At 35.8% G+C, this 25601-nt stretch overlaps 2 protein-coding genes across 2 annotated transcripts; one reads left to right on the forward strand and one right to left on the reverse strand.

Annotated features, from left to right (window-relative positions):
- Window positions 1–847: 847 nt before the first annotated feature.
- Window positions 848–19958, forward strand: LOC144958306 (alanyl-tRNA editing protein Aarsd1-like). The gene is made up of 13 exons (XM_078890191.1): window positions 848–1204; window positions 2398–2526; window positions 3525–3542; window positions 4042–4183; window positions 5396–5453; window positions 7059–7218; window positions 8790–8906; window positions 10556–10686; window positions 11656–11722; window positions 13604–13695; window positions 14402–14456; window positions 16006–16100; window positions 17341–19958. The coding sequence occupies exons 1-13, from the start codon at window positions 1166–1168 to the stop codon at window positions 17495–17497; spliced, it is 1260 nt and encodes a 419-aa protein (XP_078746317.1). The 5' UTR covers window positions 848–1165; the 3' UTR covers window positions 17498–19958.
- On the reverse strand, window positions 12639–25416 carry LOC144958307 (histone H2A). The gene is made up of 2 exons (XM_078890192.1): window positions 24908–25416; window positions 12639–12802 (listed from the first exon to the last, which is right to left on the reverse strand). Exon 1 carries the CDS (start codon window positions 25322–25324, stop codon window positions 24911–24913), a length of 414 nt encoding a protein of 137 aa, XP_078746318.1. The 5' UTR covers window positions 25325–25416; the 3' UTR covers window positions 12639–12802; window positions 24908–24910.
- Window positions 25417–25601: the final 185 nt, after the last annotated feature.

The raw sequence follows: 25601 nt of genomic DNA on the forward strand, positions 1-25601 counted from the left end.
CAAACAAGAAATATAGTGGAGATAAAGATAAAGGGAGTAAATCTGACTCATGAATGAACAACACAAAACAATTGACTCATTTAGGCACCTCTATTTATTAAGAAATATAGTGAATGGAGAAGACAATAGAGAATAAATAAAAATAAAAATAAAATTCCTTCTATTCTTCCCCATGGGGAAATTTCTCTTTAGGGTCTATACAAATGGAAGATTGGAATAACCCAGGCGTCAGCCGCAATGCAGCGCTACAAATTGAGCTAGGGCAAGATGGCTTGCTCAAGGCCACATAGCGTTATGGGTGGTCGAACTCAGTAACTTTCGGGTAGGAAGCAAAGACCAAACCGCTGAGCCATGATGTGATGAGGATCAAACCAAGGACCCAAGAATTACAGCACACTCTCGTCTTGCTATGACAGTGCAGCAAGTCAGCAATTAATCTTTTGATCCTCCTCCCTTCGACAAACATATTATGACGTAGAGACAATGTAGACATAGGTAAGCCCACGTATTGAGTGAATATAAAGTATAGCGCGCTATAATAAGTGTTATTCATTATTATTATTATTATTATTATTATTATTATTATTATTATTATTATTATTATTATTATTATTATTATTATCAATTATCATTATTATTATTATTATTATTATTATTATTATTATTATTATTATTATGAGAGAGAGAGAGAGAGAGAGAGAGAGAGAGAGAGAGAGAGAGAGAGAGAGAGAGAGAGAGAATGTGTGTTCGTGTGTGAGAGAGAGAGAGAGAGAGAGAGAGAGAGAGAGAGAGAGAGAGAGAGAGAGAGAGAGAGAGAGAGAGAGAGAGATTTACAAAGGAGTGAGAGAGGGTGGGGGGCGTGGAGTATCTGTGTGCGGGCGAGAGTGTGTTTGTGTATGAGGGAGAGAGAGATAGATAATTTAGATAAATCAAAGCCAGTATTGGCATAAAAACTTAGAATTATTAGCATAAAAATTATAAAAAGATTAAAGTCGTAGTTAGAGAGTTTAAGAGGAAACGAGTCTATGGACGACAAGCGGTAGACAACGGGTTCGGAATGAAAAAGTTTCGGTGTACCTACTAAAAATAATTATTTGGACATAACTTGCATCATTCTTTCTCTTTGATATTGTTTTAGTTAGAATTAATTGAACCAGGAAGAAGAATGAGTTTTTTATGCCAACGGCAAAGCTATTTGCGACAGGTTTGATAGTTTTTAAACATAATTTTCTGCTTGCTCTGTTTTTAAAAGCCCTCGCCTTCTTAATTAAAGTAAAGAAATCAATGACAATGTGGGTATGTAGGCTCTCGGCCTAGGACTAGCATAGGACTAGGAGTCGAGGCTGTCGGCGTTGGCTGTGTGTAAGCTAACCCACATCGGAGACTGGTACCGACGACCCGACAAAACACTAGGAGTAAAGAGAAAAGCCGATAGACCTATCCATACCAAACACCCAACGTCTTCTGTCGCTTTTTTACGAGCCAGCATGCCGGAGCTGCCGCCCGAAGGCGGTGTCGTCTGGTAGTTGGATCAGAGTAGATAATTTTGGAAAGCATTTATTTTTCCTTTTTGTTACCCCCCCCCCCCCACCCCCAACGTGCATCTATAAACAGACCTTTGCAATATGTCGGCAACATGCACACCAGCAGATTAAATAATAACAAAAAATAATTTAATAAACAAGACCAAAAAAAATACTTAAGCTTTTATAAAGAGCAGTGTCCACTAAACATGCTCAAAGCACTTTACAAGTGGTCCCTGACCAAACAACAACACGTAATGTAAACAAGAAACATGGCGCCTGTCAGGCGATATTACAAATTTTTTTTCCGACAGACAATGCTGTTGACAGCCAGGTACTCATTTTACACCTGAGTACATTGAGTAAAGAGCCTTTTCTGAGGACTCAACTATGCGCATGTCGTTATAAACGTCTTGTGGTAAAATTGTCAATATAATTACAAGCAAGCAATATTTACTAATGTTATATAGCGAAGAAAAAAATGGGACTTTGATGTCATGCAGATGTAAGCTTAATGTCAATATAACTGTTGTTGTTATATCCGCTCTGCACTGTATATGATAAGCATCTCCCACTCCCTCTCCAATCACATTTCTCTTATTTTAAAGTTCTTGTGTATGTGATAATTCAGGTGATTGTGCCCCAATCCTAGTCTAAAAATTGTGACCTGACATTTTCTAGTTTTATTCACTCGGCAATTGATTTTTCATTTTTTGGAATTATTTTTTCCTATATTTTTCTTTCTGCTTTGTCTGGTACTGTATCATGCACACCTTTTCAGATATTTGCCCTTTACCAGTGCCTTCTCCCTAATTTTTTGTCTCTTATCTATTATGACACCTCGTTACAACAAAATGTTTTTCTTTTCACACAGCACGAAACTAAAGTAAAGTCTTGCAAGCCTTCCTCCCTCTCGTTGGTCCAAGATGGGAAAAAAGAAAAGCTTCAAGGGTTTGATGTCATGCTGGAAGATACCATTTTGTTCCCAGAAGGGGGTGGCCAGGTAAAGATGATTATGTTGATGACGTGGATAGGATGGTATTAAGAGAATACTTTAAAAATTATGAATTATCATGCGAATATGCGGTCGAGTGGTATGACACTCACTTTCGGATCGGAAGGTCCTCGGTTCAAGCCTCGCTCAACGCATTGTTACTCACATTCACTCACCGTACTCAGGTGTAAAATGAGTAGGCCTACCTGGTCGTTAACAGCATTGTCTCTGCCCGAACAAATTGTAATATTGCCTAACAGGCATCATGTCCTGTCCTAAATGTTAAATGTTGCTGTTGGCCAGGGACCCCTTGTAAAGCGCTTTGAGCATGTTTAGTGGATATTGAGCTATATAAAAAAAGTTCAGATTATGCAGCAGTCTGAAAAGATAACCAATGGTGGCAATGTAATGTTGGGAAATTTGATATACAAATGATATTGATGATGATGGTGATGAAATCTCTCATGGATGGTAGTAACGATGATGAAGACATTTGTTATGATGATGATTCCTGTATATTCTTGATACTGATTATGTGGAAAAGATATTAGATATGGGAGTGATGCTTCAATTAATGATCGTGATGGTGATGATGAATTTGTTGTAGTGAGATAATATATTTAAAAGTTATCATGACAAAATGGTTGACAAAACAAATGCAACCTGTAGTAAGACAGGTTTTTAATGCTCTGTTGAGGTTTGTGGTAAGAATCTAGCCTCTCTTTTTTTTCCCCAGCCATTTATAAGTTTTTAACTTAATCACTATAATATCATACATTTTAGTGTTGAATACTCTTATCTATCTCTCCCCCCCACCAGCTATAAGTTATTAACTTAATCACTATATTACCATGAAATTTAGTGTTGAATACTCTTATCTTTTTTTTTTTATTCCCCCCCCCCCCCCCACCCCCAGCTATTTATATGTTTTTAACTATATATATCAATATATCATGAAATTTAGTGTTGAATTTTCTTATCTTTTTTTTTTATCTTTTACTTTACAGCCAGATGACAGAGGGACGGTATGTATTGACTCAAATTATTATTGTACATCCTTCATCAGCAATATCCATCATTATAGTCTGAATTCGTGCCTCAGCACACACTTTTCACTGTATTTTCTTTTTAAGTCTTTACATTTTCCATGGCCCACTGATGTGTTTTTTTTTTATTGTTGTCATATTTTTAAGTGGTTGGGGAGAATTTCTGGGTGGGTCTCCCGCTGTCTCCCCATGTTTTAACATTTTCTCTGACTTACACAGTATCTTACAAAACCAACACACCTTATCCTTTAGAGTCACCATAACCATGAAATAGGAGTTTATTATTGTTGTCTATTTCATTAAGTGTATGATGACATTTGCTTTCTCCTCTTTTATTTGGATAGGATGCAAAGTACTTGCTGCCAGTTATAAGGGTAGCAAACAATTTCTATTGTTCATTTAATGTTGCAGAAACTGGGATAAACTTTTGGCTCCATGAGTCTCATAGCTCTAAAGGATAACTTTTATCTCCTCATAGATAAACGACATCCCTGTCCTGAGAATCACCAGAGTTGGAGCAGAGGCTGTGCATTTTGTTCAAACAGAAATCCCAGTCAGTACGGATGTCAACTTGAAGGTTGATTGGACAAGGAGGTTTGAGCACATGCAAGTACACACAGGTGACTACAAGAAAAAGTCATCCTCCCAAAAAAAATTTCCAGTCAAGGAAGGTTGAGTTTTGGGGGGTTGATTAATTTTTTGATTTGTCCTTTTCTTTCTGATTTATATATATTTTGAATCATTCCACTGATTGAGTGCTGTGTTTTGTAATGAGGTCATCTTCATCTCATAAAAATGGGTAGAATATGCACTCATATCTTATTAAAAGAGTGCCAGAAGACAATGTAGAATAAAAACCTTTTACAGTGAGTGAGAGTTGAACCCATGACCTTACTGGTATGACACCCTTGTTGGCCTCATTCTCATATTCTGACCCAGTTGTGAGAATTGAGATGCATGAAAGAGACCAAATGTTATCTGGCAAGATTGCCATTTCAGTTCCATTGGAAAACTTCTTTAGGCTAGGTAGGATACGAAGAAATATGTCTGCTGGAAATTAACTTATAAATGAATTTGATTTTTTTTAAAACCAAAACAGAAAAAGAAAAAAAGAGAGCTTTTATATATCACAATATTCACTAAATGTGATTAAAACACTTTATAGGAGGTCTCAAGCTAACAGCGATACAAATCATGTAGGATGTGACATGACGCCTGTAATGTGTAAATGAAATTTTCTTTTTTTTTTTGACTGAGGCAATGTTGCTTGAGGTACTCATTTTACACCTGAGTATGGTGAGAGAATGTGAGTAAAAAAGCCTTTCTCTAGGACTCATCTTTGCTCTGCCAACTGTAGGAGTTGAAAGAGGGAGCAACACTTCAAAAGTCAAGTTTTATCCCACAAAACCACACAGAAGATTACATGGGTATCTCACATAACTAAGACAAAGGATGAAAGGCTACCAAAGCAGTTAATGGCACATCATCATCATCATCATTGCCTTTTTCACCCTGGGTCAGGGTATAGGCCACAGACAAACAGTTTCCATCCTTTTCTATCCTGAGCTAACTTTTTTTTTTTATCTCGTTCCATGTCTTATCACTTCTCTGTATTTCAGCTTCTTTAATTCTTCTCCATGTTCCCCTTGTCCTTCCCCTTGATCTTCTGCCCTGAAGGTTCCAGTCCAATACTTTCTTTGTTAAAGTGGAGTCATTCTTTCTAAAGGTGTGTCCAATTCAACTCCATCGTCTTCTTAAACCTGACTTAAATGTTTTATCCTTTTATTCTTAAACAACTGTTCATTCATTATTTTGATTTCAAATTGTTTCAGGCCAGCATCTCATCACTGCTGTCACAGACATGAAATTTGGCTACAAAACAACATCATGGTTTGTCCTAAACATAGGAAATGTTTTGCACTTATTAAACCATACTGATTTCATATGGAATTTTCTATTGTTTGACGTAGAAGCTAGATTCTGGTCCAAAAGGTTCAAAAGAGGATTAGTACATATTGCACAAAGTCACAAAATGTTCCATTTTGATCAGTTATTCCATTAAATGAAAATCTTTGAGACCCAGACATATTGCTAGTAATTCGGGCATTTGGATAACAGAGACATAACTCTAGGTATCAATGGATTCCTAATTATTAATTTTATACAGTCAAAAAACGGTTAAACCAAAAATGTCTTCACTGAAAAGACAGATAAACCGAAAAGAAGTCAAAATGTTGTCATTTTTTCCTCTTTATTTCTGTTAATCAAGTATCGATAAACTGAAAGCCATTATGCTCAAACTATCTTTAAACCGAAAAGAAATTGCTGAATACCTGAATAATTGAATTAAAAATTTTCTGATAGCTGAACAAAATTCCTGTTATAACTGTTACCCAATGTGCTCTCGTGTATCGATTAAAAACACTTTACACACCTCTGATGAAAATCTCCACTTAGCCACCAACTCACCCCCCACCTCAACCTAGCCCACACTAATCCACAACGCCTTATTTTTCTCTCAACTCTCCCACTCACTTCACCCTCCCAACCAATCCCACCCCAAACGCACCAGTCCATTCTTACTTGATGGTGATAACACATTGTGCTGGTTTAGAGCAGTAATGTTGTAACTCCATAAAGATGATGTTGAAGTTATAAGACTATTGCTCTCTTTGGCACCTACTACCAGTATGCTTGTTTATGTGCACATATACGTACACACATACTACAGTACTTCAACTACAAAGTTACATAGTTGGAGAATTAAATGCGATGTATTTTGTGTGACAGTTGGATGAATAATAGCAGTGGAGTAATAATACCCCTGGAAAATCATGTTAACTTTTGAGGTTTGCCTAAACCGAATTAATGTAAATGTTGCTGCTCAAAGCTCGAAGAAATAAATAACAATGTGAAGTTGAATGTAAGCTTCAATTTAATATACAAAAACAGATAATATGGACGTTTCGGGTTTTTTCCCTTTATAAACAAAACAGGATGAATGAAACACTACAGACAAATGAAATAATATGTTTTGTTGATAAAGGGGAAACCCGAAACATCTATATTATCTGTTTTCGTATTTACAACATTACTGCTGTCTTGGGGCAGCGGCGTGGCTCAGCAGTACGGTCTTTGCTTCGTACCCAAAAGGTACCGGGTTCGATTACCCGCCTCGTTGTGTGGCCTTGAGCAAGTCACCTCGCCCTAGCTCACTTTGCGGCCCTGCACTGCGGCTGACGCCTGGGTTATTCGTCTTCCATTGGAATAGACCCTAAAGACAAATTTTCCCTTGGGGTTGAATAAAGGGAATTTTATTTTATTTATTTTATTTATATTAAATTGAAGCTTACATTCAATTTCACTTTGTTATCTAAACCAAATTAGAACACTGAGTCCCTTGAATTTTGGTTTAACTGGGGGTTTTTTTCTGCATTTTTATTCAGTGCTAATATGATTTTAAAATTTACTTTAAAAATTGCTTCATATCTGCAGGAATATTGGCACAGATGTGGCAACAATAGAACTTGATACACCGTCTATGAGTGTGTCAGAAATGGAGGAGGTGGAGAAACATGTCAATGAATGCATACGTAACGGTGTATCTGTCAATCCTATTTACTATGAAGACAAAGATGATCCAGAGCTAGCTAAAGTAGGTGTTCTCTGTGGTGAAAAGTTGATGTTTATTCTGTGTTACATTTAATAACCAATAGCAACAAAGGTAACCAAATGTCCACACCGGGATTCAAACCCATATCTTAAATCTTTCAGCGTGGCGGCTATATTTGCATTTCCGTCACAAAATTGCTGACATCTGATTGAGACAGCATGAGTCTGACAAGCTAAGACAAAGCGACATTCTAATTCGGCACAAAATCTCAATTTAAATCCCCCTAGGGTCAATTGAATGTTCTGATGAAAGAAATGAAACCATTGGTACAATTAATAGTACTTTTGTAGAAAGTAGGATTGGATTACATTATTGTTTTTTGCCTTTCAAGACCGGCCACACTGTGCAGCCATTGGCCAGTAGAACAGATTCTGCTGTGGCCGCACAGTGCGGCCAATGGCGTTGAAAGAGTTAAATGCTAGAGTCTGATAGCTTAACCACTACACCATGGAGCCACCTACGTAATCAAATGAATAGTAGTTAATAGAAATTTACATACTACATATACATCGTTGTGTATATGACTAAATATGGAGGAGGGGAGGACCCAGGTTTGAGACCCACTTCAAGAATCTCAATTTTCATTGAGATTTAAACTCCTGTTGCTCAATTTTCTAAAAAGGCAAATTGTCCCTTGGGATGCATTCAGTTACAGGAATTTTTATTAATTTACAAATTAGATTTTATTTATTTTCTTGTGTCAAAGGGTTTGTGAAATTCTAAAAAAAAAAAAAACTAAAGCAAACATAAGTACAAAGATTTACACATTTATTATGATGCTGGATATGCCTTATGATATTTAGTTTTCTGAAGCAAACCAGTTTTCTTACAAAACATGTTTTTTTCTTTCTGCCTTCAGTACTTATTGTTCTTTACAGTCATATCGATATAAAGTATGATGAAGTCATAATGATAAATTTTACAGAATTGTCATTCTTACATGGACTCATTGTATTCATCATATTTATATTAATGTCTCATATACTTATTTCTTGTAAAAATAATATTTATATTAAAGGCTAGTTTAAACTTAAGTTTTGAGTTTTACAAATGTTGTAGACAGTGGAAGTCGGATTCAACTAGGTCTTTGGTTGGGACTTTGAACGCCACTCTCGTTAAAAGTGAATTTCTCCCTCCTCCCCCCCCCCCCCCCCCCCCCCGCCCCTCTCTCTCTCTCTCTCTCTCTCTCTCTCTCTCTCTCTCTCTCTCTCTCTCTCTCTCTCTCTCTCTCTCTCTCTCTCTCTCATATGTTTTATATATATAAACAGTACCTGCCATACCCAGCTACAGTGAAAATTGTACACATGGTGATGTAGCATTGATATTATTATTATTATTATTATTATTAATTATTATTATTATTATTATTATTAATATTATTATTATTAATATTATTATTATTGTTATTGTTATTATTGTAATTGTTATTATTATTATTATTATTATTATTATTATTATTATTATTATTATTATTATTATTATTGTTATTATTATTATTATTATTATTATTATTATTAGAGTTTGAGCATGACCTTTTCTGTCATCCCCCTCAGTATCGAGCCCGAGGCCTCCCAGATGACCATGTTGGTCCTGTAAGAGTTTTGGTGATTGACGGCATTGATAGCACTCTATGTTGTGGCACCCATGTCTCCAATTTGTCACATATTCAGGTATGTGGTACTTTTCAAACTGTGAAAACACCATGGAACCAAGGTTTTCTTGTCTGACTTGCATGGACAAGAAAAACAGTTAGCTAACCCTTTCACAGGACATTATTCTCTCACAAATAACAATCTTTTTAAAATGAGCTTTTATATTGCGCAAAATCCACTAAACTTGCTCAAAGCACTTTAGGGGGTCCCTAGCCAACCGCAACACTTCACATGCAGAACGAGACCTGACACCTGTTAAGCAATATTACATTTTTTTCAGAGACAACGCCGTTAACGGCCAGGTACTGATTTTACACCCCGAGTACAGTGAGAGAACGTGAGTAAAGGTGCTTTTCCAAGGACTCAACTATGCGCTGAACGAGGCTCGAACTCAGGACATTCTGATCCTAAAGCCAGTGTCATACCACAAGGCCACAGATCCAGCCACCCAACTATTGCTGGATGGACAATGGAGTCAGAAAACCAATCCCACTTCTACCTGGATCTGAAATTAGTCCTCTGGCTTGTGAGTTTGGTGCTCTATTAACTGTAACATTGGGACCCTCATTTTCATATTGTATTTGGAACATTGAATTATGGCCTATGGGGTGTTAAAGTTGTTGAATGATAATGAATATAAAATTTATAGTCCATAGCATCTCATAGCTCTCAAACTGTGGACACTTTGTTCCACCTTTGTTTCCTTCTGAGTGACAGATAAGTAATGTCCATGAAAATGAAAGTGTTAAAGGTTTGCTTTTTCTTGTATTCATATTGTTGTCAAATGTAGAGTGATCTTCCATAAAAAGGGGAGACTACGTAATGAAGAAGAGAACAAATTATGAAAGTTGCTGTGATTTGTTGATTGGATGTCCAAAAAAAAAATGGATAAAAAAAGCATCTTGGATCGATTGTCAATGACAAATTTCTGAGATTTCCTTGCACATTTAGGCTATAGTTGTGTAACTTCTTTTTACAGAAAACTCTTGGCTTGCAGGATACAAGGACAGAAGTATCATTCAGTGATGAATTTAATTTTAACGTTTAATATGATGAACGGATGTTTGTTTTGTTTTTAAGGGTTTTACGGCACTTGCAATACATTTAGGTTATATCAGCGCAAGTAAAAAGGAAGAAAATGGGATAGTAAAAGGTTCTAGAATTGCAATCAAAGCACCCAAGAGAAAGTAAGACAAAGGGGAACTGGGAACAAGTAGGGATCAGATGTAGATTCCAAGAGCATATCACCAATGTTCTTAGTTTGAGATCATCTATAAGTCTCATCCGGACACAAGCACAAGATCCAACAAAGAGGAATACACACAAATGCTTACATTGTACATTCAAAATAACAAATATAATAATACATAACAGAGAGATGATTTACACTGAAAAAAATATCTTCCAAAACAATAACTATGCATTTGACCGTTTCCCTCCCAGCCACGGCCAGGCAAAGCCTAGTAATCTCATTCCAAGACAAAGACCTTAAGTACATATAGGGGATAGAAGACACAGTAAGTACTTCCCTGCCCACTATGGGAGGTCAGGAACCCCACCCAGGATTACCGGATGGGGGTATTCAGCATCATCATCATTATCACCACATTCATCATTATTTGCATCAGTATCATAGCCCTCATTGTTATTTTCCATTCCTATTTCAGGCCATAAAGCTTCTGGGAGTAGAAAAGGGAAAAAAGGGAAAAGTAAACCTGAGCTTTCTAGCGGGAAATCGTCTGCTGAATTACACAGGGGCAGCTTTTGACAGAGAAAAAACTCTCACTGGAGTTCTCAAGTGAGTTAATCATGAATTCTTGAAACAACCGCAATCTCTATGAGTCACGTTTGTAGAGAACTTGTCTCTGGACAGTTTTTTTGTCTTGTGGTATTACACAAGCCTTCAAACTGGTAGGTCCTTGGTTTAAGTCCAATTCTGAGCAGTGCAAGGTTGAGTACATATTTGGAAAAGGCTCTTTATTCATATTCTCTCACTGTAATCTAGTACAAGTATAAAATGAAACGTTTTTACAGAGATCATTTCTCACCCTACATGTGAAGTGTTGCTGCTTGGTTTAGACCCCTTGTATAGCACCTTGAGCAATTTTAGTAGATATTGCATTAGAAACATTAAGTCAATAATTATTGGTTTATAAGATATGGGCTATATAATGACAAATTGCTCAAAGACTGGCAAAAATAGCCTCTCAAAATCGCGAAAATTTGTGGTCAACTTTGTTCCCATTTTTGGACAGTTTGACCCACTATTCCACCTAAACTCTTTGTGCCAGCCCCTTGGTTTTTGGATAAAATTAGATTCTTGAACTTCTGCATTTGAAATGTTAAAACGTTCCCATTGCTACTCCAAAAGTTGCAGCTGCATTTAATAATAATAAATTGCGTTTTTATATAGTGCACATTCCCATTGGAGGGCTCACTTTGGGTTTTTTTTAAAGACACTGACGTAGACAATCGTAAATTGTGCCCAGGTGAATAAAAGTTAAGATGATCTTGAAGGTAGGATGGTGCACCAATAATTTGGTGGCAAATGCATGCTATTTTATAATGAATACATGCTCAACAGGCAACCAATGAAGATTCACGAGTGATTGTTGTCTAGTTTGCACAGTACTTCTAGTGACAATACGGGCTGCAATGTTTTCAATGCGCTGTAATTTAGAAATTTGTTTGAAACCACGTTGAAGGCTACAGTGAGGGTGTATTGTAATCTGTATTTATTCTGTTTTGTAATCGTTTTTCCATCCAGAGGCCCTGCAGTCAAACACTGTGACTTGGCTGACAAAGCTATCAAGAGTTTAAAGCAGACACAAAAGGTAAACAACACAAAAGCGTAGATAATGTCAGGTTACCTGCTTGGTCTTTTAAATTCGAAAATACTTAAGCTTTGACACTAGGCATTGTCCACTAAATATACTCAAAAGTCTTTACAAGGCCAACAGTACCGAGTAACACACAGAAAAAGACATAATGCTGTAAGATGCTAATGCAAATTTTTAATGAAAAAGACTGTTGTTACTCATTTTACACTCGAGTGCAGTGAGAGAATGTACGTCAAAAGCCTTTTCCAAGGACTTGAACTAGGGATCTGCAGGTTTGAGTGTAAGTGTCATACCAATAGACCACAAAGGTCTTTCACTTGAGTCAAGTCTGTATAAAATTTGAATTTGAGATTCCTGTTCAATTTTTAATTGATTAGAAGTTTGACAATGATAAGAAACAAAGATATCATTTTCAGAAAGTGATTTTGTTCCATAAAAAAGTAGAATTTTTGGTAGAGATATTCAAACACTGACACTTGTGTTACTGCAGTTTCATCTGATAGCTCAGTTGATAAAGTACTCACTTCGTAAGCAATCAATTCCAGGTGATAAACTAGCTTCATATACAATAGACAGCAAGCATTTGCCATTTTCTGTTTAAAGCTCTTAAAAGCAAGATGAAATCTAGCTTTATTATGTGCTTTATGGCTCTGAAGAACTTCCTTTTTATTGGTACTATGCATTTAGGTAATATATTCACATCTGCCAGCCACATAAAACGTACCAACATACAAAATTATGTGTACACAATACAGAGTAGTGTATAATTTCACTTTGATCTCTGATGTTGTAAATTTGGCATATTTGTTAACTTAAATTTGTCAGTTTCAGTTTGATTATTTTGTGTTAAGCAAAAGAAACAAAATTATTTGAGTTAAATTCATATTCTATAAATTGATGAATAAAATCATTTGATTAACCAATACATTTTTATTTACATCATGACATTTTTTAACGAAAAAGAATAAGACGCCATTAAGGTTGGTAGTTTTCTTGTCATCTACGCTAATGAGTTACATCAGGATAAAGTCAAATGTATTTGTAGATTTGTTTCCAAGTCCGTGTAGCTGGTTGCTGGAGATAGAGAAAAAAAACAACTTTATTTAGCTGTAGAATTAAGCTGATGACAAATTGGGTCTATGGTAAATTGGGAGGAAAAAAACAAAATAGTTTCTATTCCCTTTTATTATTGTTATTCATTTCTTCAAGCTTCAAGCAGCAACATTTACATAAATTCTATTAATTTCAACTTTTAAACTCAATTTTCTTCATGTATTGTAGTTCATTTCAACAGGAAACCAGATTGATGCAGTGGGTCTCGAATTACATTACATATTATACAATGACTATGATGGTGAAATGATATAACTGCAGACTTGCCAATCTTTGGAAAATGAAATCATGCCATACTGGCAGAACCAAAGTCAGTACTTTTATGAGTGATCGCTATCGCAACCTCTTTTCCAGGGGAAATAATAGTAATAATGGTAGTGATGATGATGTGGTGGTGGTTGCAGTTGTAGTGGTAGTGATGATTGCAATCGTAGTGGTAGTGATGATTGCAGTTGTAGTGGTAGTGATGATGAAGATAATAAATCAATAACAAACGTCACCCATATTTCTTTTTTGCGGATATTGTTTTTACGACACAACCAAATTTTAACTGAGACTTGGTTTTTTTTTAACCTCGACAAGAATTGAAGACTGTTTTTATTAGGGTTTTTAAACTCCAGAACTAGAATCCAGGACAGTCCTGGAAGATTTGGGATGGTTGGCAAGTCTGTAACTGTAGAAACTTGATGACATGGTCATATATTCAACTCTGTTTTCAACCCTGGCTCATTAAAATTGTATCGTTTCATATCATTCTATCAGAACTGCAATAACCAATTACGAGAAATGGCATCATTAGAAGCAAGACTTTTTAAACTGACTGGCCAAGGAGATGGAGTTTTTGTCACACATCAGTAGGTTGATGGAAGTGTCTCGTTGACTTGTGATTATTATCACCTAATTATTGTGTATGTTATTGTTTGAAAATGTGTTTACAAGCCCTAAAGAAAAAGTAAGGCAATGGGACTAGGTCGAACAAGGAATAAAATATATCACAAATAGTAATATATCCATTAGGCTTGTCTGAAATGAACCTAACCTAGACACACGATTTCCACAGAGGAGGATTATCTCATAGCCTTAATTAACAGAGATGATTTACAAAGGAAGAAAATATCTATCCCCCTCAAAAAAAACAAACAAACGGGTTTCTCTGCATTATCTACTCATGCCAACCCAATATTGCTCATGGTAATGGGTAAGATACTTTTTTTAAGTCACAAATTCTAAGGTCCATCCTAATAAGAAATTTGTGTTTGAGTCAATCTTGAAAAAATGACAGAGATCCCAGGTATCAATAGATTTATGTAGTGCTGTGAAGTGAGCATTTAGAGTTTTAATGTCCTATAACTTATTGTAAAAGTGGCTTGATGCTTGTGCAAAAGGCGTATATATATAAATTTACTAATGGTATTGTTACTATTACCATTACGAGTACTAGACTTGGTGTTAGTTACAGTTACAGCATAATGAAATTCATCATTAGACCATCCTTTTCTTATCAAATTCCTCTCTGATTATAAATTAAAAAGTAACTCGGTACTATTTTCTTTCATCTAGAAAAGATGGCGACAATGATTACATCAGCGTGCTATTGTCTGAACTCAGTGACATTGTGAGTATTGAAAAGGAGAGTACCATGTTATTTTTATAGTAAAGTTCAGTTTCCTGTGCATGAGAGGTGATTGCCAGGAAAAGAAAATAAATGAATCTGCGAAAGCATTTCAGTTTCAGTTTTATAAAGCAATGCCAATGATATTTTTGCTTAATTTCCTTTAAACTTCACGGAAATTAAGTCTTTATTATTAATTATCAGAGGGTGAGAGCTGTGAGCAAATACCCCCACTCCTCCCCTCTCTTTTTTTTTTTTTTTAAAATTTTCAAAACAGGCAGAACTTCTTTTTAGAGTTTGTAACATCAAAAATAGAAGAATAGACAAAATCTCAGAATGTCTCAATAAGGAGATTTGATCAGGACTTTCAACCTTCTATACTTATGTTAAAATTTAAAGCTTTGTAGCCTTAAAACAGCTGCCTCGTAACAACGTCAAATGATGTTGGTTGTGGTCATCGTCTGAATGGATGACAATGGGTTGGGTAACTTTACATATTTTACCCAAATGAATATGTGTATGAAATGACTGCCAAGCTATAAACAGTGATGAATATTCTAAGAAAGCTAATATGCAAAAATGATGCCTAACTGAAGATTTGTACTGATGTAAGTTGAAATTTTTCTTTTGGCCTGCTAAGGGACTAAATGATGTATTATGTGGCGCATTCAGAATGGTGAATTCTTGAAAATGCTCTCTAAATAAATGTTCTTAAATGTTTATTTTATTTCATTTCATTTCAAAAGATTAAACTTTTTTTTTTTTCTGGTCCCCGGGAGTCTATCTTAAGCAGACTAGTGTAACATGGTTATTTAGAAAACAGAAGTTGATCCCTTATCTATGAACATCTATACAACTTTTGAGAGAAAAATAAATTAACATGGCGCATCCTCATGCTAATATGCAAAAAAGAAAGTCTTTGAAAGTCTGATAGTTTGATTTGAAATTTAAATGTTTAAAATAATGAAAATTTGTATTTGTCTCCTCTTTAAGAGATTCAAGATTCAAATTGTTTTTCTTTCTCTTTTTTGTAATGGCATTTATCTTGTCACTGATTATATCATGACCACATGATTTGCCTAATGATAAGTCTATATTAAATTTTAATTTCAAGATCAAACTATCAGGGTAAGACTATTTGTATTTGTCTCCTTTAAGTTTGAAGAGAAAGTTATTTAAATTGTTTTTCTTTTTCGTTTTTTGTAATGGCATCTATCTTGTCACTGATTGTATCAATGATTTACCTTATAATAATATAGACCTATCCTTTCTTCAACTTGTAATGAGTTCCACAATTTACTTGACATAACATTGTTTTTTCTCAGCAGTTCACCACACTGTTTGTTTGTTGTCTTGTTTACATCTGAGAATAATCACAATCTAATTTTGGGACATTCCTTTCTTTCCCTTGTTATATATCTGAGTAAAGCTGTCCTTTATATTTTATTGAGATAACCAATTAGACTTCCACAATTTAGATTCATTTTTTCTTATGATGATCTTCCATCGTTCTTATTTCCAGATGCCTGTATTATGTATTATCTTATTTCAGAACATTCCCAAGTTGATTACAGTCGGTGATGAGAAAGAGGGAGGAAACTTCACGCTTGCAGGGAATGACCAACTTTTGAAAGAGCTGGGACCTCAGTAAGTCGAGTTTACATCATCACAATAAACGATCATAAAATTCTTGAATTCCTGCTTTTGAAATTTCAAACATGTTCCCAATTCCACTGCGCAAACGTGGGAACACGCCTTGGGATGGAGTTCGAAATTTGAAACACAGGAGTTCAAGAATATTATTATTACACCATGACCATGCCTATTTTTTTTCATCAAACTGAGTTTTTTTCAACAATGATTACTTCTCATATTTAACTATTTGACATTAAAAATTATCATTGAGGTAATGATCGAATTATTCATAAAAATATACATTTCAAGTAGAGGCCCATAGTTTTAGTTGTGATGCTGTATTGGTAGGTCTTATATTCTTTGTTCATTTGGAATCTGCATAGGGGTTGAAATTTTTACATTTTTCAAATACAATTGATAAATAAATTTTCATGTTTTTAAAAAAACCACCGGGAAATAAAAGTATTCCACTTGCTATTTATATTGCCGTTCCTCTTTTTTTATTCCTGTAGTTTTAACTAAAATTTTGGTATGTTAATTTTCACTTCGAGTTATTTTTTTGATGTAGTTTTTCTTTATCGTGTGTTTGTGTGTGTGTGTGTGTGTGTGTGTGTGTGTGTGTATGTATGTGTGGTATTTTATACATATAATTTGATGTTATCCATGCCATTTTTTAATGTGTCACGTCAGGGTATGTTTCCACCAAAACCTAATACTGACTGGCCCCCTGACACAAGTGTGTGATTCTATATTTTACATTTCTGTACCTTTTATTAAATGTTACAAATGTCCTGAATTAAAATGGCCAGCCCTTGGATAGGTGTTTTTGTTTATGTGCTGTTCTAATTGTTATTTCATTCTCTTGTGAGACATTCATTTTCCACGTTTTTACGCTCTAGCACTCTTGCTCCAAATGATATTTTGGATACTTTAACAAAGCACAATAATTTCAGATGTAGTTACCTCCACCAACATAAAATGCTATATTATACGTCATCACTGACGAGAAAATTTATGGCAACATTTGCCATTTCTTTTTCTCTTTTTGGCAACTGTTGGCAACTTTGACCAAAAAAAAAAAAAAATGATAAACACAGATGCTATGTTCGTGATAACGATCAATACAGACAAAATGAAAAATAATAGATCAACCTATATTTTTGCTTTACTTTTAATTTGTCATAAGGGTGACTGTTGTAACCCATTTGAATGTGTGTATATCCCAATTTATAAATATTGATATCTCCCTTAGGCTTTGTGAAACTCTTGGAGGGAAAGGCGCCCCAAGCAAAGGAGTATTTCGAGGAAAGGCCACCAAGTTGACCAATCGGAGTAAAGCAGAACAACTATTGAAAGCTTATCTTCAAGCACAGACTGATGGTAACTCAATAACAGGCACAGAAAGTTGATAATTAGAAGATGATGTTATTACAATAGTGTTGCCACAATCGAACTCGTTAATTAGATCTTAATCTGGATGGCGGAGGATGTGGCGGGGGATGATCACATTTTCCAGCAGTTGAAGTGTCTGAAAATAAGTATACATGGGTTGTTTTCTTTTCTTTCATTTTTTTTTCTTCTTTTTTTTGAGGGGGCAGGGGGGGGGGTTGATTTGGTTATTTTTTAGTTTCTGATTGTTTGTCAGATTAATTTTGTTCCCTAGAAATATCAAAATGCAATTGATTGCCGTTGCCATTATAATTCATTTTCTTCATTTAGAGTCAGAACAACACCTTTAGCATCTAGATTTACCTGGAATTAATAAAAAATTATAACATGTTTATTAAGAAAACAGAAGTTGATCCAATAGACTATCTTTGAACATCTATACAACTTTGAAAGAAAAAAAAAATCCCATGGTGCATTCTCACTCTAACATGATAAAACTGAAAAAAAAAGTCTTTGAAGCTTACCGTAATATTTTGATCTTGAAACTGAATTAAATGACAGAAGTAATGAAAATTTGCTTTTGTCTCCTTTAAATTTGAAATTAATTTTTAAATTGCTTTTGTTTTATTTTTGTAATGGAATTTATCTTGTCACTGATTATATCAACACATGATTTACCTTATGATAATATAGACCTATCCTTTCTTCAACTTGTATGATCTCCACAATTTATTTGATAATACATTTATTGTTTTTCTCAGTAATTCATACCAAGGTTTGTGTGTGTTCTTTTGTTTATTTTTTCATTGGCGGATAATCACCATCTGTTTTTGAGACATACCTTTCTTTTCCTTGTGATTTATCTTAGTAAGCTGTCAATTATTTACTTATTAAGAGAATGAATTAGATTTCCACATATTCATTTTTTTTTTTTACCAGGATCAGAATGAAGCAGTGTTGTTTTGCCAAATATTCATTCCCTCTATCACTATCATACTATACTTCCATTTATCTTTTTTGTCTCAGGCCTGTACAGTACTCGCTGTATTCTAGCACGCTCTGTATTACGGCACTCAGGAACTGGGTGACCGAATTTTATAAACAGTGGAACCTTGGTATAACAGTTCCAGATATAACAGGCACCCGATTTTTAAATACCCATTTTTTCTCCCTCTTTGCCTTTAGTAAAATTTTTCGGCTATAGCAGGGACTTTTAAGGGCCTATTGGGATATAACAGGGGTACCAAATCTCAATATCTCCAAATACAATATATTAGCCCACATTACGCTCAAGTACGCCTACAGCTAAAGGCTGATGAGCTATAGGCCTATTTCGTGACTACTCTGTGTGTGTGGTGCTCACGCATGTGTGTAGGCTACTTACTACTATACTAAACCATTTTCAGTATTACATTGGCCTTGCTGCAGGCAGACAATGCGAGCACAAAACACACACACACACACACACAACGGTCAGCTTGAAAGTGAGAGAGAAAAAGAGAAAGATTACAAATGATAAAAAATGGTGATACCATTTGGATTGTGAAATTCGGGGTTGTAACAGGGATTTTAGGCTGGTCCCACCATAACTATTATATACCAAAGTTCCTCTGTAATGAGTTGTTGTTACCTCCCATGAGTAATGGATTTCGCACGCTCAGATTCTACCACACTTTTCTTGCTTCTCCAAAGAGCATGCAAGAATCCAGCGAGCACTGTGTTAAAACTACTGTTTGACTGTCAAAAACAAACAAACCTTGATTGAATACATCCTTTATATCTCAGCAGATGTGCCAAGCTCATGTATTAAGTTTACGTTTTATACAGTTTATATGATATGAGAATTCCAGGGTTTTTTTTGTTTGTTTGTTTTAATTTATTTTTTAAATTTTCCCCTAATCCAAATTAGGGGGGCATGAAATCGGTTTCAAATTTTGCTACAACAGCAAAAATGGACTATTTTTTAAATGTAATTACAGTAAAGTCAGCAACAAGTGAGGTTACCCTGTTTTTTTCTGGCACTGTTTGATACACTTCATCCGATCTTTATCTTAGACCAGTGCGTGCCTGCTCCCTAATTTGTCACCTTTATAAGAGGCTTGTTTTGTATAATAATAAACAAATACCTTAGTGGTTCAATGTAAACAAAATTTTTTTTTGTTTTTTTTTTTTTTGGGGGGGGGGGGAGTATAGGTCTATTTATCTGCATTTAAAATTGTAAATATTTTCCATTAATATAATTTTTTTTAATGATTAGGCTTGTAAGGGAATAAAAATGGCTACAAAGGAAATCATTCAATATTAGTCAAGGTTGAAAAAGCTTGTTTCTTTTGGAAGAATAAATTATGTATTCATCGTCAGTTTGCTTTACCACTTATGTAATATGTGATACTTAAACTGAGTGATACTTTGGTCTATATTTTTACTTGATAACCAAAATTCATTCAATATTTAATTAAAAATAAATCAATTTGATCAAGATTACAGAGTTTGGCATCTTTTTCTTATTACTTTGCTCTGATGTAACTATTTGAAATTTGTGTTCATAAAACTGACCCCACGGTTTTTTGCAAAAAAAATATTTCAAAAATTTGAAAAGAAAAGAATAACTTTTTCAGAAGAAAATAAGTAAATTTTGCAAAAATTTTGCAGGTTTCTAAATATGTTGTATCACACCTAACAACTAACTACATGCAACCTATGTAATAAAATATCCCCGCGGAATTACTCAATTTCAAGCTCAAAATTATGCAAAATTATGGGACAAAAAATGGCAAATTTTGCCAGAAATTATGCTGATTTGGAAATAGGCACAAAGTTGGGAAAACAAAATTTCAATAAAAAAATTGCTGTCAATGAAATAGTTATAATAAAGAAAAATCAAAGCTTGTAAATTTCGCAAAAAAAAATTTAAAAATCAAAGAATTTGTCCAAAATCTGCAAAACGTACACATTTTGCGGTTGCAATGCAAATCAGAAAATTTTCCCTAATTCCCTGTGCAAAAACCGTGGGGCCAGATAATAGAGGACCCTGTCCACTTATGTACAGATTCACAAACATATGGTTTCCTCAAACTCAAATGTCCCACATTTTTTCATCATTATTCTTTGTACACGATTTCCCAGAAATTTTTTGCATGTCCCAAGAGATTCAAGGAAATTGCTAGTAGTAGTAAACCTTCAGAGCCTTTAGGCCCATGGAGCCGGAAATTATTCTGTTTTCTATAGCATGAAATGGACAATAGCAATTGCTTGTTACCCTTTGGATAGGACATTATTATATGGGAAAGTACTTTCTGTCACATCTAAAAGACCAAATTACCCAATCAGTGCTGGGTGGACAGGACAGGGGAGTCAGAAAAAATCTGGACTGCACCTGGGATCGATCTCATTTGTAATTAAAAAAAAACTGAAGAATAACTCATTTTAGGGGAGGAGGGGGGGGGGGGTACTCTTTGAAGACTCTCTGCTTAAACTCTACCCAGAGTCTTTGCGACTTTATATAACAAAAACAAATGCATCTAGTTATTTTCCATGGAAATCACCCATGTGCAGTAATTTTCATTGTTGTCTGTATATTATCTTTGCTATTTAAAAAATATACATGTATTATCATAACACAGCTTGGATGGACTCCCTTATCAGAGAGACATTTCAAATTATAAACAAAATGACATTAAAACAACTAGACACTCAACAAATATATGAAAAGATGCTTCAAATCGTCCAGGACTTCAACATGACCAAACAGTATGGAACAGTATTGGAACCATCTCGTGGGGAAAACACTCTCGACATCATCCTCAGCACACATCCTGATCTCATCCAAAACATACAAGTTCTTCCAGGAATGAGTAATCATGGCATTGCAAAATTAGAAACTAAAGGTAAACTACAAATCAGATGAAAACCATCAAGAAAAGTATTTGAATACTCAAAAGGAAACATGAACGGGATAATGAATGACCTTAAAGACAACTTTGAAGCTTTTGAAAACCAACCAAACTTAAATGATATAAATAAAAATTGGGAGAGTTTCCAGACAACCATCATGGACTCAGTCAATAAGCACATCCCGAGCAAAATTTTAAGTAGAAAGCAACACTTGCATTGGATGGCACCAAGAGTCTAATTCGACAAAATCAATGTTGCTATAACTTAGCAAAATGGTCAAACAAAAAACAGGACTGGGGCAATTTTAAAGCTCTACGTAAGGAAATAAACACACAACTTAAAAAAAAGCATGACAAATATGTCACTGAAAAACTCAAAGCTGACTCTGATTCTAATATAAACCTAAACGGTGGCATCATAAATCGCTTCTGGAAATGCATCAAATTTAAACAAAGAGATACATCAGGCATAGCAGTTTTACAAAAACCGGATGGAACGGAAATATTGACATTGACACCACAGAGAAAGCAAACATCTTTAAACAGTATAAAAGAAAACATGGTGTTGCCTTAGAAGAAATAGGAAAAGACCATTGATGAAGAAAACGACTCGAAAGAGACTCGAAAGCTACTTTCATGGATTGAAGACTGGCTCTGCGATAAAACTCAGGAAGTAGTCCTGGATGGACATAGAAGTGAGAAATGCAACGTTTTATTGGGAGTACATCAAGGAACTGTCATTGGGCTGTTCTGCAAACATTCATTAACGACTTAGGAAGAAACATATCAACTCTTACCAAGCTGAAACTGTTCGCCGATGACAGCCTCTCATTTTGAGTCATTGAAACCCACAAGGACACAATATTACAGACTGATCTTGTCTCACTCTATCATGGGCAAAACGTGGCAGATGAAATTCCACCCCGAGAAATGCTTTGTGATGTCATTAACAAACAAAAAACAGCAAATTAATTATGACCAACAAATAAGTGGGCAGTTCTTAAAACACATGGATACAATACCGTACTTGGGAATCCAACTAAACAAATCACTGAAATGGGACCAAAACATTGATAATATTGTGGCAAAAGCAAATCATACCCTTGGCTTCCTGAGGCGGAACCTGTAAAAGTGCCCCCCCCCCCCCCCCTCCCCCAAGGTAAAAGAACAGGCATACAATGCTTTAGTCAGACCCGTATTTGAATATGTGTGCAGTGTGGAATCCTTATCGGCAAGGCCAGATCCAGAAAATCGAACAAATTCAAAGGACAACTTCGAGGTTTGTCACCAACAAGTACTTACACGAACCAAGATGTGTTACTGAGGCCCTGAAATTGTTGCAGTGGAAAACACTGGAGAGTAAGCAGAAAGAAAACCCAACTTCTCCACAGAATAGTACATTCCACCAAAACAGCAGTAACTCTACCACAATATTTTACAAAACAACACTATAGCATGCGACTATGTGGTCTAGTGGTATTACACTTGCTTTCGGATTGGAAGGTCCCGAGGTCCCGAGTTCGAGCCTCGCTCGGCACATAGTTGAGTCCTTGGAAAAGGCTCTTTACTCACATTCTCTCACTGAACTCGGGTGTAAAATGAACAGCATTGTCTCTGTCGAAAAAAAAATTGTAATATCGCCTAACAGGCGTCATGTCTCGTCCTACATGTTATGTGTTGCTGTTGATCAGGGATCCCTTGTAAAGCGCTTTGAGCACATTAAGTGGATATTGCGCTTTATAAAAGCTCATTCACAAGAAATTATCTTGGCAGTAAGTTCACTATTCCAACACAGAACCAACGCATATGAAAAGTTTCTTCCCAAGAACCATCAAGAAATGGAACACTCGGGAGAGTGAAATATTTGTGAGAAAACTGGCATTGATAGCCTAAACTCTAAATATATATAAATATTTTAGTGCCAGGCAGTGTCAACATGAGTGCGTTACTAGCGGCAATGGCCTTACCGGTAAATTCTCAAGACCGAGAAGCGGAGTACCAGTACTGTGTCCTGGTAAGATGAAGAGGAAGGAGAAAATATAGAGAGCAAAGAGTGAAGGAAATTTTTACTGGCACTCAGTCTCCGTAATAGACCGATACCATGTCGTTGGTAAGCCTCACACATTGTATGTGTTGAGAAATCTCATTTGCGGCACTGCAATTGAAAATTAAAGGTTTAGATAGTGATTGATGATACCATAAGGCAGAGGTTCTATTGTTTTTTGTTGTCGCACGTAGGCTTAAAGAATAATAACCCAAAACGCGCACTGGCACTCCCAACCTATTTTTTAATTCATTATGCCTTCAAAAAGTGACATTATAATAAGCACAGAAAAAGACGCTGATTCTGACTGTGAAATCATCTGAATTTCAATTATGATCACAGTGTAGGAACATCGGGAGTTTTTCCATAACATCACACCTCTAAAGCTAAAATATTTTGATTAGAGCTTACTTTGTTATGGTTTTACCACTTACCAACATTGCAACCTTAATAGTAGCCGAACATTTTTCAAAGCACATTGAGTATTGAGATCCAAGTAAACAAGGCCAATAGAATCCTTGGACTCCTTAGAAAGTCCTTTACATTTCTCAAATCAGAGTCCATGAGAATGCTTTATGGTCACCCAAATATGAAAAATGACAAGAAGCTGTTAGTTTAGGTGAAGGTGTTAGCAGAGCAACTAATATAATACCAGGCGTAAAAGATAAAGGCTAAGAAGAATGACTGAAAATGATTGAAATTCCCAGTGTAGATGTATCAGAGGTGGCATGATAGACTTAGAAATGTATAAATTTATGCACAACCTATACGATATCCAGAAGGGATTATTTGTTTAATGACAATAATACCAGAGGCCACAAATATAAATTAAACAAAGCCAGATGCAACATCACTCAGGCATTATTTCTTTAGCCAGTGTGTAATTAATTGATCGATGGAACAATCTTCCAATCTCAGTTGCAGAAGCTCCAGACCTCAACGCCTACAAGCAGCTAGGCAAGAGGCAATATTCAGCTTAGAGATGAGCCCCCAGCCCTCATCAAACTCAAACCGAGATGACTGCAAAGAATTATCTATACCCTAGGTCAGCAAAGGCACTAGAAAGCCTAATTCACCGACAGAGTATACTCACATTTTATAAAACTTTAAGATATGGTGAGAAAAGACGAAATTCAGTTCAGAGATTTAGAGTGGAGTGGTAGAGTATGAGTCATGAGAATGGAAGAGCTCCCAAAATAGCCTAATTTCGACGGGGTGAGCTGAGCTTACCGACCTTAAAAAAATACTAAATATTAACAAAAAGCAAAAAAGGTCAAATGAACAGGACAGCACGTGCAGTATTGGTATAGAGTTGAGAAAAAGTAGGAGAGACATGCTGAGTAAGAAGGCTAAGGCTAAAGTTAAAGACTAAGACTAAGACTAAGACGTAAGAGAAAAAAATGATTTCATGACGAGAAGACGATTGAACTTCGGGATTTCTGGCTGGGGCCCTTAAAAGGGCCGGTGTGACTAATCCAAAAAGCAAGACTCACAGCTTAAAATTCTTGAGACTGTGAGACAGACTTGGCCTTTGCTGAAGTGGCAGCAGCGGATTTCTTGGGGAGGAGAACAGCTTGGATGTTGGGCAGAACTCCACCTTGGGCGATTGTGACGCCGGACAGCAGCTTGTTCAATTCTTCGTCGTTCCTGATAGCGAGCTGCAGATGTCTGGGGATGATTCTCGACTTTTTGTTGTCCCTGGCAGCATTGCCTGCTAATTCGAGAACTTCGGCGGCCAAGTATTCCAACACTGCAGCCAAGTAAACTGGTGCTCCAGCTCCGACTCTTTCAGCATAATTTCCCTTGCGAAGCAATCGATGAATCCTGCCTACTGGAAATTGTAATCCAGCACGAGACGAACGGCTCTTGGATTTGCCTTTAGTTTTGCCTCCTTTACCACGTCCAGACATTTTGAAGGTTCTTTTACAAGTACGTAAATGAAGTAAAGAGAAAATACGTCTTCCTCCTTCGGTGAAGTTGGTGAAAGTGAAAGAGAATGGCGGAATTTTTTCAGACGGCGTTGTAAACAGGAAGTGAATAGAAATCGTTTTCGATTGGTCAAATTCTATGAGGGCGCCATCAATTTGACCAATCGTTAGGCTCAAAAATTATTTTGGGAGTCACTTCCCTTCATTATAGGGGAGGGCATCCGGATCACCAAAAGGTCATCGATGCTTTAGGTTTTGA

Source organism: Berghia stephanieae, chromosome 12 (genome assembly GCF_034508935.2).
Source record: "Berghia stephanieae isolate SIO BIC M18660-M18661 chromosome 12, UCSD_Bste_1.3, whole genome shotgun sequence".
Classification (NCBI taxonomy): domain Eukaryota; kingdom Metazoa; phylum Mollusca; class Gastropoda; order Nudibranchia; family Aeolidiidae; genus Berghia; species Berghia stephanieae.